This window comes from Lithobates pipiens, unplaced genomic scaffold, assembly GCF_037356315.1.
Source record: "Lithobates pipiens isolate NorthernLeopardFrog02 unplaced genomic scaffold, aLitPip1_a1.2 Scaffold_1, whole genome shotgun sequence".
NCBI classification, from domain to species: domain Eukaryota; kingdom Metazoa; phylum Chordata; class Amphibia; order Anura; family Ranidae; genus Lithobates; species Lithobates pipiens.
This window is the reverse complement of record NW_027507685.1, coordinates 179,398,490-179,416,046: the sequence shown is the minus strand read 5'-3', so window position 1 is coordinate 179,416,046 and position 17,557 is coordinate 179,398,490. Positions and strand designations below refer to the sequence as shown.

General features: G+C 44.2%; 1 protein-coding gene across 5 annotated transcripts in view; it reads left to right on the top strand.

Annotated features, from left to right (window-relative positions):
* DDR1 (discoidin domain receptor tyrosine kinase 1) overlaps window positions 1-17,557 on the top strand; it is a 141,092-nt gene that overhangs the window by 94,246 nt on the left and 29,289 nt on the right. For all 5 annotated transcript variants that reach the window (XM_077478969.1, XM_077478970.1, XM_077478967.1 and 2 more), the window contains 5 exons: window positions 6,189-6,417; window positions 6,893-7,040; window positions 9,371-9,473; window positions 10,471-10,657; window positions 12,916-13,162. In XM_077478969.1, coding sequence (XP_077335095.1) covers window positions 6,189-6,417; window positions 6,893-7,040; window positions 9,371-9,473; window positions 10,471-10,657; window positions 12,916-13,162 — 914 coding nt within the window. The remainder of the gene's footprint in view (window positions 1-6,188; window positions 6,418-6,892; window positions 7,041-9,370; window positions 9,474-10,470; window positions 10,658-12,915; window positions 13,163-17,557) is intronic.

Below are 17,557 nucleotides of genomic sequence, written 5' to 3'. Positions count from 1 at the left end.
GGAACCTCAGGATACAACCCCAGCAATATTTAAAGCAGTTTAAAAGCACCTTAAAGCATACTATAGTTGACTCTTTTCTGAATTAAAATTCCATGCACACCAGCAATTCGTGATAGGTTTCCTTCTTGTTACAGTGGTGTCACCATCTACTCATGAATAGACAATAGCTGAGTCTACTAAATAGCTGCTTTACTGGCACATAGACCACAATCCCTGTCTTAATTAGCTGTAATGTGCTTCAGTCTATAATACAGCAAAGCTGGTAGCTACAGATCTCTGAGTATTAAGAGACTGCCTTAATGTGCTGACAAAGAAAAGTTTAATGCAAGAGAAGCCATCTTGTCATGACTTGTCTAAAGAATGCCTTTACTTATCTTTAGAAGCCAGTGTTCTGATTTTTCCTTTCTGGGAAAATTTTAGTCAGAACAATTAAAACTTATTCTCTGCTGCGGTTTTTGCTTTGTGGGAAACCTTGTCATGCCCATTTTTGTCTTGAGATTCAGTGTGTTTCAATCAAGGAGAGACTGGCAACAAGAGACTGAATTTTCAGTACTTCTTTTTTTTTATTCTTTATTTTCAGCAACAAAATGTACAATACACCAGAAAAAAAAAAAAACCCAAGATGCCACTCCAACATGGCTTAACATATGTTATGCCCTGTACACACGATCGGACTTTCCAACAACGAAACCGTGGATTTTTGTTCGAAGGTTGTTGGCTCCAACTTGTCTTGCATATACACGGTCAGACACATGTTGGTCAACAATTATGAACATGGGAACGTGGTGACGTACAAGATGTACGACGAGCCGATAAAAAATAAGTTCAATAGCCAGTGTGCCAACCTTTGGGCTCCTTCTGCTTGATTCTGAGCATGCGTGAACTTTTGTGCGACGGATTTGTGTACACACGATCGGAAAGTCCGACAACAAAATTTGTTGGTGGAAAATTTGAGAACCTGCTAGCCAACATTTGTTGGTGGAAAGTCTGACAACAAATGTTTGTTGGAGCATATAAACGGTCGGACTTTCCACCAACAAGCTCACATCCAACATTTGTTGTCGGAAAATCCCATCGTGTGTATGGGGCATTAGCGTTAGATTACATCAGGTCAAACCTAGGAATGACAAGTAATCCAAGAAACCTAAAGGCCCGTACACACGGTCGGACTTTTTGACAACAAACATGCAAATTAGCTGTTTTGGAGCAACATCCGACTGTGTGTACGCTCCATCGGACAAACTTTTTCTGTTTTCATCGGACTTTTGTTGGCTCTGCGAACGGACAAACTTTTTGACAACAGAAGTCCGATGGAGCAAAGTCCGACCGTGTGTATGCAAAAGCATCGGACTTTTGTACAAGGTACAAACACGCATGCTCAGAACCATTGCAAACGATCAGACTACAATACAGAAGTTGACCAAAGGTGGCGCTGGAGTCATTGAACGTCCTCTTTTGAAGCGGCGTCAGTACGTTGTGACGTCATTACGTTCGTGTTTGTTGTCAAAAAGTCCGACCGTGTGTATGCAATACAAACTTGTGGACAACACACTTTGTACAAAAGTCCACGGAAAAGTTTGTACAAGTCCGACCGTGTGTATGGGGCTTAAGATTACTCACAAAAGGATGCAATCTGTAAAAGAGATAGCAAACCAGTATGAAGTGAGAAATGGATATGTGAAGCCAGTACTGCTTTTAAACAAATCCAAATTTGCCTTGTATTCTGCCTGGTAAACCCTAAGGCCGCGTACACACGCGCGGACTGTTCGCCCAACCTTGTTCGGCAAACAGTTTGTCAAACAGTCCGCTCAAAATTTGCATGAGCGGACTTGCCCACACACGAGCGGACTGTTTCAGCGAACTGTTTGCCAAACAGTTCGCTCAACTTTTGAAATGAACGGACTCGCCCACGTAAGGCGGAGCCAAGTCCGCCCATTTCGAGCGCGTGTACAGGTAGGCGGGGCCCGCGAAGGAGACGTCGCGGGCTCCGCCGCCTGGAATGGACTTAAAGGGGAACCCCAACGCCGAAAAAAATCGGCGTGGGGGTTCCCCCAAAGTCCACACCAGACCCTTGTCCGAGCACGCTACCCGGCCGGCCAGGAAAGGGGGGCGAGCGAGCGCGCCCCCCCTCCTGAGCCGTACCAGGCCGCGTGCCCTCAACATGGGGGGTGCCTTGGGGAAGGGGGGGCCGCGCGGCCCCCCCACCCCAAAGCACCTTGTCCCCATGTTGATGAGGACAAGGGCCTCTTCCCGACAACCCTGGCCGTTGGTTGTCGGGGTCTGCGGGCGGGGGGCTTATCGGAATCCGGGAGCCCCCTTTAAGAAGGGGGCCCCCGGATACCGGCCCCCCACCCTATGTGAATGAGTATGGGGTACAATGTACCCCTACCCATTCACCTGTGAAATAAAGTACAAAAAAAAACACAACACATGGAAAAAGTATTTTATTGCACAGCTCCGGGGGTCTTCCGTCTTCGGGGGTCTTCTCGCCGGACTCCACCGCTATGTGTGTGTAGCTCTTTTGCTAGCGGAGGAGTCCGGCTTTCTTCCTCCCCGCCGCCGGCCTCTTCTCCCGACTTCGGGGGTCTTGTCCCCCTCTTCGGTTCTTCTGCCGGGCCACCGCGCCTTCTTGTAGCTCTTTTACAGGCGGTGGCCCGGTCTTCTGTCGCCGCTGTCGTCGCCGCCGCCGCCGCCTTCCGTTCTTGTTCTTCTTCTTGTTCTTCTTCTTCTTCTCCTGGAGATGTTGACTCGACGAGCTCTCCGGCCGGAATGCCAGAGCCGCGCTGTGCGGTCACTTATATAGTGACAATGGGGCGGGGTCACATGGTATATGTCACATGGGTTGGTCACATGGTGACCCCGCCCCCTTACGATGTCATAGTCCCCATGTGACATCAACCCATGTGACCAACCCATGTGACATATACCATGTGACCCCGCCCCATTGTCACTATATAAGTGGCAGCGGAGCGTGTCCCTGGCATTCCGGCCGGAGAGCTCGTCGAGTCAACATCTCCAGGAGAAGAAGAAGAAGAACAAGAAGAAGAACAAGAACGGAAGGCGGCGGCGGCGGCGACGACAGCGGCGACAGAAGACCGGGCCACCGCCTGTAAAAGAGCTACAAGAAGGCGCGGTGGCCCGGCAGAAGAACCGAAGAGGGGGACAAGACCCCCGAAGTCGGGAGAAGAGGCCGGCGGCGGGGAGGAAGAAAGCCGGACTCCTCCGCTAGCAAAAGAGCTACACACACATAGCGGAGGAGTCCGGCGAGAAGACCCCCGAAGACGGAAGATCCCCGGAGCTGTGCAATAAAATACTTTTTCCATGTGTTGTGTTTTTTTTTGTACTTTATTTCACAGGTGAATGGGTAGGGGTACATTGTACCCCATACTCATTCACATAGGGTGGGGGGCCGGTATCCGGGGGCCCCCTTCTTAAAGGGGGCTCCCGGATTCCGATAAGCCCCCCGCCCGCAGACCCCGACAACCAACGGCCAGGGTTGTCGGGAAGAGGCCCTTGTCCTCATCAACATGGGGACAAGGTGCTTTGGGGTGGGGGGGCCGCGCGGCCCCCCCTTCCCCAAGGCACCCCCCCATGTTGAGGGCACGCGGCCTGGTACGGCTCAGGAGGGGGGGCGCGCTCGCTCGCCCCCCTTTCCTGGCCGGCCGGGTAGCGTGCTCGGACAAGGGTCTGGTGTGGACTTTGGGGGAACCCCCACGCCGATTTTTTTCGGCGTTGGGGTTCCCCTTTAAGCCCATTCCAGGCGGCGGAGCCCGCGACGTCTCCTTCGTGGGCCCCGCCTACCTGTACACGCGCTCGAAATGGGCGGACTTTCCGAGCGGGAACAGTCCGCTCATTTCGAAAGTACAGCGGACAGGCCCACACACGGGCGGACTGTTCGCTCAAACACAGTTTCAGCGGACAGTTTTTCGGAATTTCCGAAAGACTTTGTCCGTCCAACTGTCCGCTGAAACTGTCCGCTGAAAGCCCACACACGAGCGGACTGTCCGCCCAAACACTGTTCAGCGGACAGGGTTGGGCGAACAGTCCGCCCGTGTGTACGCGGCCTAAGAACAACTTATTAATAAATGGGACCCAATAGGGAATGTTCTGACAACTGAAAGGAAAGTGTGTTGCCTGTAGCAATTAAGTCAGTTTTCAGCTCTCAATTTAAAACTTACAATTTTTTTCCTAATTGTTATGAAATCAGTCAAATTATATAAAACGGTGAGCATTTTATGAACACATTTTTTTCAAATCAACTTAACACAAACTTTTTAATTATCTGTATTTCCATAACGATTCACTATACACAAATAGCAGTAGTGTTTAAGGCCGGGTTCACACCGCTGCGATGTGGGAACGCCGCGAATCCGCGGCGTTTTCCCGCATCGCATTACTCCCGCCGGCAGTTCACACTGCCCTATGCGGACGGCTGGGAGTGTCAATGATATGTTAATGACACCCCCAGATCCGTCCGCATATCACAGTGCGATCTGCCGACTCGCACAGGAATCGGATCGCATGGTGTGAACCCCCATGCGATCCGATTCTGTTGCGGACCAAAAAAAGGGTCCCGTGCGAGGTTGCTGCGGGAGCGATGCGAATTCAGCCATACTATCTGTATGGCTGAACTCGCATCGCTACGGAGATCGGATGTGATTTGCGGTGCGAATCACATCCGGATCTCCCCCCGCAGCAGTGTGAACCCAGCCTTACAGTATGTAGATGAAAAAGGAAGGCAGTCTCAACTGTAAAGCAGAGCAGAGTTCCTTAACACCCATCGTCTACATAAGTGGTTATTAGCCTAAAAGCTATAGAGGACCTTAACTGCTGCCTCTGACATAAACATAAGGACTACACAAAATGCTAAGTATTGCGAGGATTGTCAGAGACAGTGATGATTAGAGATTTTGAACATGTGGCTGTATTACTTGAGGTTAGTAGAGATCCCTGTTATTATCCCTTTACAAATTAGTACTCACACTACTGACTGCTGGCATCCAAGAGCCACAAAACAAGTTCCAAAGGTCTGCATGTGGCTCTTGGGTGGGGCACCAGAACTCTACACCCAGCCAGTTCAATAGGTGATTCTGATTTCTAAATTGAAACTGTACCTTATTCTCAACTGTAAAAACGAAAAGCCTCTTCTCTTGATTTAGTTCCACTTTGTTACCAGTGCCCGAGTTTCTCTGATGTAATCTTAAACTCATTCCCCTGTCCCGTGAGAGTACCCTTGCCAGGCAGTAAAGCACTACCTTTGGAAAAGGGGGTGGCACCTATCAAGAGCTTCACTATGTTAAGCTCCTGCCCCCCTTCCCCAGTAAAAAGGTGAAACTAAATCAGAAAGCACAGAATAGGCATATATGGCTAATATAATAATATCAGAACACAAAATAATGAGAAAATGCTCCACTGGGGACCAAATTGCAGCAAGACACTTTTTTCAGTAAAATGAGAAAAGCTCAGAACCTTTATCAGGCTAAAGGCCCATACACACGATCAGACTTTTTAACAACAAACATGCAAATTAGCTGTTTTAAGGCAACATCCGACCGTGTGTACGCTCCATCGGACAAACTTTTTCGGTTTTCATCGGACTTTTGTCGGCTGGACAAACTTTCCGGCAACAAAAGTCCGATGGAGCAAAGTCTGATCGTGTGTACAGAAAACCATAGGACTTTTGTACAAAGTACAAACACGCATGCTCAGAACCAATGCAAAAGATCAGACAACAATACAGAAGTTGACCAAAGGTGGCAGTAAAGAGCAGAAAAACCATGTGATTTGGTGAAAGTTGGCTGAAAAAGTCCTGCCGTGTGTATGCAATACAAGTTCACGGCTGACGCCCTTTGTACAAAAATCCACAGGAAACTTTGTACAAAGTCCGATTGTGTGTATGAGGCTTAATATTACTGTGTCTTCATATCCCAGTGAAAATGTCTTCTCTCATATATACTGTCTTATTACCAGAGATTAGTAAAGTGAAATCCTCCCAAGGTGAAATCTCCCCAAGGCGTTAACGAACAGCCGCCAAGTCTGTCTAGAACTGAAATAATATTTTGGCCTTGTTTGGAAAGGACCTAATATTTTGTTTCTGCTTATGTTTTTTTTGGTTTTATATATATTTTTTTTTTTTACCTGTGGCTCAAGTGTTTAGTTTTTTTAAATATGTCTCCTGTGTGACACAGGATAGAAAGTAACGATGGCGATGGCGCATGGTGCCCAGCAGGACCTGTCTATCCAAATAATGAAGAGTATCTGCAGATAGATCTGAGGAAGCTGTTTTTCCTAACCCTTGTTGGTACACAGGGCCGTTATGGCGGGGGGCTTGGCAAGGAATTTGTCCGACATTACCAACTGCGCTACAGTCGAGATGGTTACAAATGGGCCCAGTGGCAAGACCGCTGGGGAAACGAGGTAAGATTATAATTGATGAGGTATAAATATATTGGAAAATGGAATTGTCTCTGTTGACCAATTAGACTTCCTTTAATTCTTGCACCATATAAAAAAAAAAAAAAAAGCAAGAGTGGAGCTGAAGTACACCCATAGATAAAACAGACAAGTATTCTTTTAGGAACTCTGACAATTTCAGTACACAGTGTTTCTTATTTAGGAAATACTGATATTTTGGTTATGGGAGGGGATTTTGGCTTATCATCATTTTTAGGAACTCTAATGGTGAGGATTTCCTGCTGGAGATCTTTACTCCAACCCCAGTCATTAAATCATACTCCACTCTTTGCAGCTATCACTGAAAAATCCTTCAGGGACTTTGATACTGTCTTGCAATCACTGTGGAGGTGGTGGTGATTGGGGGGGTTAAGACCTGTTTAGAGATTTCACCTCACAAGTCACAAGGCTCACTGTGTGTGTTTCCTCTCCTCTGCAGGTCATAGTCGGTAATGAAAACACAGGTGATCTAGTTTTAAAGGACCTAGGGCCTCCACTAATAGCCCGCTATGTTCGTTTCTACCCCATGGCTGACCGAGTCATGAGTGTTTGCCTGAGAGTTGAACTCTATGGTTGCGTCTGGCAAGGTGAGTCTTTTTGTGATGTACTACTCTTATGCCGCGTACACACGATCGGAAATTCAGCCAGCAAAAGACAGATGAGAGCTTTTGGTCGGAAAATGGGACTGTGTGTATGCTCCATTGGACTTTTACTGGCCGAATTCCAGCCAGCAAAAGTTTGAGAGCATGTTCTCAATTTTTCGATGGGAAAAAGTTCCAATCGGAAATTCCGTTCGTCTGTAGCAATTCCAACGCGCAAAATTCCTACGCATGCTTGGAAACAATTCGACACATGCTCGGAAGCATTGAACTTAATTTTCTCGGCTCGTCGTGGTGTTGTACGTCACCGCGTTCTTGACGGTTGAAAGTTCACCAAACTTTTGTGTGAACGTGTGTATGCAAGCCAAGCTTAAGCAGAATTCAGTCGGAAAAAAAAATCTTCATTTTTCATGACGGAAAATCCGATCGTGTATACCTGGCATTAGCCATCTTGGTGACTAGGACCTCAAATATAAAACACGGGAAAAGGGATGACAGACTGGTACTTGTAATCCGTCAGATTCCATTTGATTGTTTTTTAGGGCACATTGTAATTTGCTGTTATATGCCAAATTATTTTTTTCGTCTCTGAAAGTTTTTATCGATCAAAGGCATGGAATAGTTAGTAGTCATTATTGGCATTTAACTGGATTTATTTAGTAATGTTAAATATGTTTTATCACTCTTCCAAGTGGGTTTTTTAGTTCAAATGAGCATTAGGAACATAATTTAATTGGTATGTTCCCACTTATGGAAACTGAGGAAGTCACTGAGATTAGTGGTAAAACACTTCAAAATCAGCTCTAAAAAGTCAGTGTCCTTTAAAATGTCCTATCATAGGATTTTTTAGGGCTTTTGTGTTCAATAAAGTGCATGAAAACCGTCTCTTTTTTTCTTGAGTCTTTGATGGAACGCCGGAACAAATCTCAAAAGAAAAAGAGAGAGCAGACTATATAGTGCAGTAAGCTCCACATGGGCAATACTCAAAAATCATATACAGTAATACCTTGGATTACAAGCATAATTTGTTCCAGAAGAATGCTTGTAATCCAAAGCACTTGTATATCAAAACAAGTTTCCCCATAGGAATTAATGGAAACTCAGATAATCTATTCCACAGCCACTGCTTGTATATGCAATACTGCATGTGGCCAGAGGTGCGGGGGCACTGGAAAAACTTAAGCCCCGTACACACGAGAGGACTTATGTCCGACAGACTTCCGAAGGAGTTCCGTCGGAGTTCTGCTGGAATTCCGACGGAGTTCTGACAGACTTTTCAGCTGAGCGGACTTGGCCACACACGATCACACTAAACTCCGACGGATTCGAACGTGATGACGTACGACTCGGCTCGAATAAGGAAGTTCATAGCCAGTAGCCAATAGCTGCCCTAGCGTCGGTTTTAGTCCGTCGGAGTAGCATACACACGAGCGGATTTTTCGAAGGGGACCGGGTCCGGCGGAGTTCCTTTGGAAAAATTTGAAGCATGTTCCATATTCTAAAGTCCTTCGGACTTTGGCGAGTCAAAAGTCCGTTGCAGCCCACACACGATCGGATAGTCTGACGGACTCAGTCCTTCGGACTTTGGATGTTGAAAAGTCCGCTCGTGTGTACGCGGCATTAGACGCTCGGACACACTCGGGATTGGAGTGTTTCAGAGTGTCTCCGAGCGTTACTGGTGCCCCCGTACCTCTGGCCACATATGGTACTGCACAACCCAGAGGCTTGAATCCTGCTCATCTTGTGTGACAACGCTCGCAAAACGAGTCAGGATTTTTTTTTTTAAACGGCTCATATTGCAAAATGCTCGTAAACCGCATTACTTGCAATCTGGGGTTCCACTGTAATTTGCTCACATTTAATTTTACTTATGTGATCCTTTTATATACATTGTTACCTTCCAACCAATATTGTAAGCCTTTCATACACCTGTTGAATCTTCTTCTCCTATTGAAAAATGAAAAAATGACGGTGTCTGCGCTGTGCGATGGTAAATAGACATCGCGGGAGTCATCCATTTACACTTCTCCTATTGCTGTGCGTTATATCCTTCCTGGGAGAAAACCTCTCCTCACACTTCCAAATGGATATTAGAAGCTCCTAAAAGGGAAAACAATACACAGTGTGATACCATAAAACCTTTATGCAAAAACTTTTTATAAAAAACTACTCACAAACAGTGAGCCTGAAACGTGCGTGCTTTTCCTCTTCTTGTTATGTTGTTTGTGAGATCTGTGAATTATATGAATTCTGTCTTCAAATTAATCCCAGTTTGGTTTATCGTTTTCTCACTTGGAATTCACTTGTTCTCTTTCCAGATGGTCTTCGTTCTTATACCTCTCCACCTGGAAATGTCATGCAACTTCCTTCGATGTTGGTAAATCTAAATGACTCAACATATGATGGATTCACTGTTGGCGGGTAAATGCTTGCACTATTGTGCCAAGATTTCATTCTTTTCATTTTATTCTTAGCTCCTATATTTAAAAAATCCGTGTGAGTCTCTGGTGTGCCAATGAACAGTGAGTGTTAGCCAGTTCTGTGTTCTGTTTTATCATATAACAAACTGGCATTGCTCCAGTCTATCCTAATCTCTGTTGCTTGAGACGTTCAGCAATCTTCTTGTTCCTCAAGTTCTTCTCCTCTGCAAGTCTCTTTGCTGGCTGCCAATAACACAGACTATATACAGTAGTTTACGATTCTTCAGTAGAAGTATCTTACGTACTAGGAGACAGCAGGTTGCTGTGGCACCTTATATTCCTGGAGAGGACTTTACTGCAAACAGCTATTGCCTCCTAATGCGGTCCCAGCCCAATACAGCACATGAATCCGGCTGACCCAGTAGCAAGGATCCTCTCAGGCTTTTACCTTTCAGTGACACCCACTCTACAATTGCTGACACCTCTGGTTTAAGGGGGATATCTATGGGAATGACTCTTTTGTGACCATCTGCATTATTTCCCAAGAGTGATCTAATTATCACACATTGACTGTGTGCAGTTCAATTCCCAAACCCAACCCAGATTGGAGTTGTCATCCTCTCCTCTTCGCCCTGTGTCTTAGCGGCGTGCATGAAGGATGTGTATGATTGTGGTGTGCTGCTAGCAGCTTTCCGTACTTGAAATTGACAACGTTGTCTTTTAATTGCTTGCATTGGTGGTAGTATATTTACATTTTTGCAATTTTGCTTCAATAAAGCCTTTATTCTTTATAATTCCTGGTGTCTCTGTTTAAGGTTATCATTATAGTCTTCTGTAGCAGTACATATGCCTAATACTGCATATTTTGGTGATGTCAGTTGAGGTGCATTATATCACCTATACCACCAGTTGACCACCACTGATCTTAAATGCATGCATGCATGAACAGGCAAGGCATTATCTAATATCATAATTCTGTTCTTTCTCCTATCCTATAGGCTACACTATGGAGGTCTGGGGCAGCTGACCGATGGTGTAATTGGGGCAGATGACTTTCTCCAGCATAAGGAACAAGGTGTCTGGCCGGGATATGACTATGTTGGCTGGAATAATGCAAGCTTTTCAACTGGGTACCTTGAAATGGAGTTTGATTTTGATGCCTTACGAGCTTTTACATATATGAGAGTAAGTGTGCCCATTCCAGAATATTAGATATTATGTATCTAAGCTTCCGCCATAAAAAATATATATATATATATATAGTTACATAGTTACATAGTTAGTAAGGTTGAATAAAGACACCAGTCCATCCAGTTCAACCTGAGTGAGTGTCTACAATTGTCCCTATCCCTGTACATTGCACACTCACATTGAACCCTACCCTCAAGGGGCCCACAATCCAATGTCCCCATTCATATACAAGGGACAATTTTGAACAGAAGCCAATTAACCTACCTGCATGTCTTTGGCATGCCTTGAAAAAGTATTCATACCCCTTGAAATTTTGTCGTGTTATAACCAAAAACTTAAATGTATTTTATTGGGATTTTATGTGATACACCAACACAAAGTGGCACATTATTGTGAAGTGGAAGGAAAATGGTAAATGGGGTTAAATTTTTTTCCAAATAAATCTGTGAAAAGTGTTGTGTGCATTCAGCCTACAATGGAATGGTTTTAGATCAAAGCATATTCATTTGTTAGAATGGCCCAGTCAAAGTCCAGACCTAAATCCAATTGAGAATCTGTGGCAAGACTTGAAAATTGCTATTCACAGATGCTCTCCATCCAGTCTGACAGACCTTGAGCTATTTTGCAAAGAAGAATGGGCAAAAATGTCACTCTCTAGATGTGCAAAGCTGGTAGAGACATCCCCAAAAAGACTTGCAACTGTAATTGAAGCGAATGCTGGTTCCACAAAGTATTGACTCAGGGGGGCTGAATACAAATGCACACCACACTTTTCACATATTTATTTGTAAAAAAAAATGTGAAAACCAATTTATCATTTTCCCTCCACTTCAAAATTATATGCCACTTTGTGTTGGTCTATCACATAAAATTCGAAAAAAAATACATTTATGTTTTTGGTTGTAACATGACAAAATGTGGAAAATTTCAAGGGGTATGAATACTTTTTTGGGGCACTGTAGCTAACAGGAAATTAAACTTTATCAGGGGTCTGTACTGTGGAAGCTGTGCCAAAAAGGCAGTCTAGCCTCTTATATATTGTCTGTAGGCTCCCTGCTGTTTTTTTTTTCCCCATGCAATTTATTTATTTATTTGGAGGGGGATGTGGTATATGTATATTTAGCATGTTCATTTTTAGAAAATATATGTCTGTATTTATACTCTAACAAATTAGCTCAGTCAGAGGCCTTTTTTCTACCTCTGATCCTATTTACAATATTGTTTGGGCTAGATTATCAGCTGTATAATATTGCAGTTTATCAACAATGTATGTGCTTTACAAAGTTTTAACAGTGGCAATCCGTTTTTCTTGCTCTTGCAGTGAAAAAAAAACATAAAGTACGGAGATTAGACCTATCACCACTCTATCCAAGAGGTTTTAGTTGAGCATTTTAATTCTGCAATTTTTTTCATGGGTGTCATTTAGCAAGCATGCTGATTGAACTGTCAACAGTCAGACACCAGTAGGTGAAGGACTTACACATTTCTATAGAAAATAAAATATGGCTTACCAAGCAAGTTAGAATACAAGAGTTGGAATTAAAAATTCAACTTTGTTCAATATATACCCTACCAGCCCCCTTCCCCACAAACAATAATTATCATACAATGTGAATCAGAATATATAATCTACCGGTCTGTTTGTGTGATACACAAGACCAATGAGGGTTACAAGTGCACAATATACTTATCCTATTTTCTTGCGGTATATGTAATTCCACTCATACTTAAATGAGAAGTACAGCCAAAGCTCATTTGGCTGTACTTTTCAATTGGATCACAGCATTGCAGTTCGTTCTGCACTCCTGTGACCCATTTTCGGCAGATAGTGGGCTGAAGTCCGCTGTCGGCTGACATCACAACGCTGGTTCAGGCTCGAGAAAGATCGCAACCATACGGTCGGGATCCGCTCACATGCCTGGACGGGCAGCCGGCCCAGCCTGAGCTGGCCGCTCCCAACCCCTCCACTGCCCAACACTCCAGTGAGCAGGGGCGGGCAGATCAGAGAGCTGCTGACTGACAGTCACCAGCTCTCTGCTCAAGAAGATGTGAGAACCGAGCGATGGGCGGTGTTTGTTCACTCTGTTCTCAGTGTTAGAGCCGGGGGGGACAGATGCAGCATCCAAGAGATGAAATACAAATCTGTTGGCAGGTAAAACAGTCCCCATACATGTATTTCATCTGTGTATGTAGCTGTTTACCTGGATTCCAGCATTAATGCTTTTTTGTGCTCCCTCTTTGTTCCCTATCAGGTGCATTGTAATAACATGCGGTCACGAGACGTTCAGATATTCCGCCGTGTGGACTGTTACTTCAAGCGCACCTTACATACTCCATGGGACCTCCATCCTGTCAGCCTTTCCCTAGCCCTGGATGTCCGGGACCCCAGTGCGCGTACTGTCACCATCCCACTGTCCAACAGAAGGGCACGAATCCTCCGCTGTCACTATTATTTCTCCAGCCAATGGCTGCTTATCAGTGAAATCTCCTTCCTCTCTGGTTAGTATGTTTAAAAACTTCCCAATAACTTCCATTTTTCTTTTTTTAGTTTGTTTGTAAATTCCTTTTTATTAAGTTTTTTCATTTTACAAAAAGAAACACTTCATACATTCCATAAATGTATACTCTCTATGCACAATGCCAAAGCATCTTCATGCTTGTATGGTCCATATTTCTAGTATTAACACATCATCCCATCTTTAAGGGTCTGTCCACCCAAAATATATATTTCCTGGTTCAGAAAAGTGAGCTGTATCACCCCCTGGGCTCGTGGAACGGGCTGCTATTGGTTACTGCCTTCTGAGAATGATTAGTGTAGAACCCTGGGGTTTAGTCAGGGAGCGCCCCACCAATTTACTTGCCAGGAGTAGTTGTCTTGGTCGATTGATAGAGATCTATTGATTTCTCCCTAAGTTTGGTCTTGTTGCACTTTTCCTTTCTACCACTAGGTGACTGGGTACTTGGTGGTACTAGATAGGAGAAGGACAACCCAAGGTCAGGTTATGGGTATATGGGGTATCTCAGCCAATGGGCAGGGGTTTCCTGATTCCCTTTGCCTGCTGGGAGAACCTTTATATTTGTATGAAGTCAGGTGATCAATGTTCTGTGCCACCTGGATGGCTGTCTGGGTGGACATGTGTCATATGCCCCAGGCTGCTAGGCTGGAGATTGGGCCTATCCCGGGGGTATCTGGCTGCTAGGCTGTGTGAGTGCCTATCCAGAAATAAAAGTGTGCAGCGCATTTAGAAAAAAAGTTGAAGTAAAATCTGAACTTCTTATCTGCGTACTTGTTCCAGGTTGCTGACTCAGTAAGAAAGTATGTAAAGTGTAGGTAATCTCTCATTATAAAATCTATACATTCAAAGGTCAGTGTTAACATAGAAACATCTGAGATTTTTTTTCTAACTGATGTTAAAGTGTATTTCATCTTTTGCAGCCAAAGTGTTCCCATTTAAATAGCATACATTTTAAGAAAAATGTTGTCTACCTTTTTACTTCTCTTTTCCAAAAACTTCCAAAACTATCCAAAAACTTCAAAAGCAGAAGTTTTCATCTGCTATGCAGAGTTAGGCTGGGGAGTCAATGTTTACCATAATTAACCCTGTCTGTACTGTTCTGGCAGATCTCATTATTCTTAGTTATAAACTAGATTTGAACACTGACCTAACACAGGGTTAATTACAGTGCATCCAGAAAGTATTCACAGTGCTTCACTTTTTTCCTCATTTTGTTATGTTACAGCCTTATTCCATAATGGATTATATTTATTATTTTCCGCAAAATTCTACAAACAATACCCCATAATGACAACATGAAAGAAGTTTGTGTGTTTGATTAATCACCTCAATACAGAGCACTAACACCCCCTTCCTGCCCAATTTTTAGCTTTCAGCGCTCTCACAGTTTGAATGACAATTACTCAGTCATGCAACACTGTACCCACTTGCGTCATTTTTTTCACATAAATAAAGTTTTCTTTTGGTTGTATTTAATCCCTAGTGTTTTTTTTTTTTTTGTGCTATAAATAAATGACCATACATTTGGTGAAAAAATGCAGTTTTCTTTGTTTCTGTCATAAAATTTTGCTAATTAGTAATTTTTCTTCATACATTTTGGCCAAAATTTATACTGCTACCTATCTTTGGTAAAAAATAACCGAAATTAGTGTATATTATTTGGTCTTTGTGAAAGTTATAGAGTCTACATACTATGGTGCCAATCACTGAAAATTGATCACATCTGATCAGGCCTTCAGTACATCAGGTGTATCTCATTTCTTGAGACACTAACAAGTCAGAAAAGTACAAATACCCCCCAAATGACCCCTTTTTAGAAAGTAGACATTCCAAGGTATTAAGTAAGTAGCACATGATCGCGCGCATTCCCTGTTTAAATGGAGGGACATCCTGTGACGCCTCCCAGAATGAGAGCCGCGCCGCCTGGCTGTCATATGACAGCCGGCGGGTGGCAAGAGGTTAATTAAAAATAAAAAAACAAAAAATCACAAGTTAAGTATTCACAGCCTTTGCCAAGGCACTCAAAATTTAGCTCAGGTGCCTCCTGTTTCCACTGATCATCCTTGAGATGCTTCTACAAATTGATTGGAGCCCACCTGTGGTAAATTCAGTTGAATGGACATGATTTGGAAAGGCACACACCTATCTATATAAGGTCCCACAATTAACAGTGCATTTCAGAGCACAACCCAAGCCATGAAGTCCAAGGAATTGTCTGTAGACCCCTGAGACAGGATTGTATCGATGCACAAATCTGGGGAAGGGTGTAGAAAATGTTCTGCAGCATTGAAGGTCCCAATGAGCACAGTGGCCTCCATCATCCGTAAATGTAAGAAGTTTGGAACCGCCAGGGCTCTTCCTAGAGTGGGCTGCCTGGCCAAACTAAGCAATGGGGGGAGAAGGGCCTTAGTCAGGGAGGTGACCAAGAACCTGATGGTCACTCTGACAGAGCTCCAGCATTTCTCTGTGGAGAGAGGAGAACCTTCCAGAAGAACAACCATCTCTGCAGCACTCCACCAATCAGGCCTCTATGGTAGAGTGGCCAGATGGAAGCCACTCAGCAAAAGGCAAATAAAAGCCCACCTGGAGTTGGCCAAAAGGCATTTGAAGGACTCTCAGACCATGAGAGACCAATCTTTGTTTCATTAGACCAGAGAATTTTAACTACTTGCCTGAATGGCAAGGGTCATGTCTGGAGGAAACCTGGCACCACTCATCACCTGGTCAATACCATCCCTATAGTGAAGCATGGTGGTGGCAGAATCATGCCGTGGGGATGTTTTTCAGCTGTAGGAACTGGGAGACTAGTCAGGATCGAGGGAAAGATTAACGCAGAAATGTACAGAGACATCTTTGATGAAAACTTACTTCAGAGCGCTCTGGTCCTCACACAGGGGAAAATGTTCATCTTCCAACAGGACAACGACCCTAAGCACACAGCCAAGATAACAAAGGAGTAGCTATGGAAAAACTGTGAATGTTCTTGAGTGCCCCAGCCAGAGCCCAGACTTTAACCCGATTAAACATTTGAGGGATCTGAAAATGGCTGTGTACCGACGCTCCCCATCCAACCTGTTGGAGCTTGAGAGGTCCTGCAAAAAAGAATGGGAGAATCTGCCCAAAAATAGGCGTGCCATACTCAAAAAGACTTGAGGCTGTAATTGGTGCCAAAGGAGCTTCAACAAAGTACTGAGCAAAGGCTGTGAATCAGGGCTTGAGCGGAGGTATGCCGGAAGTGACGTTAGTAAGGATGCAAGCTCGGCACTCGTGGATTTTTGCCAGTTTTTGGCTTTTTGATGTGAGTTTTAGCTGTTTCTTCCTAATAAACTGGTTTTAAACGGTAAAACGCTACGAGAGTGTTCTCTTCCATACATCCATACCTGGAGGATAGAGAAAAGAACCCCATGGGAACACTGTGGAATCTATACTACCATTAGTATCAGAGAGCAGAGCGTTGGGAAAGTATACAGAGGACCCCCTGAGGTGACCCAACCACATTACATTACTTCTGAGAGATAACATTATATGCCGTATACCAAGCATATCTCAGGTGAGAGGCTAGAGAGCACCGTAGTGACATAGGAAGAAAGGGAAGAAGTCGCCCATTATTATGGACATTCACAAGCAATGGTGAAGGGATAAATCACGAATATTCGTTATTGTTTCAAGTTTATGTGGATTTATTTGTGTCCATCCTTGAGATACACTGTACTATTGTTTGCACTACAGGAATTATTGTCACTTACTATTATTGCATATTTAACCACTTGCTTACTGGGCACTTAAACCCCCCTCCTGCCCAGACCAATTTTCAGCTTTCAGAGCTGATGCACTTTGAATGACAATTGCGCAGCCATACAACACTGTACCCAAATGAAATTTTTATAATTTTTTTCCCACAAATAGAGCTTTCTTTTGGTGGTATTTAATTACAGCTGGGAGTTTTATTTTTTGCTAAACAAACAAAAAAAGATGCAAAAAAAAAAAAAATCATGTTTAATAGTTTGTTATAAAATTTTGCAAACAGGTAATTTTTCTCCTTCATTGAAATGCGCTGATGAGGCGGCACTGGTGGGCACTGATAGGCTGCACTGGTGGGCACTGATAGGCATAGTTCAGGCGGCACTAATAGGCACAGATAAGGTGGCACCGATAGGCACAGATAAGGCAGTACTGATGGGCACAGATAAGGCGGCACTGATGGGCAAAGATGGGCACAGATAAGATGGCACGGATGGGTGGCACGGATGGGTGGCACTAAGGGGCACTGATAGGTACCACTGATAGATGGGACTGATGGGCACTGATAGGTGGCACTGATAGGTGGCTCTGATAGGTGGCACAGCTGGGCACTGATGGGCGGCACTGATGGGCACTG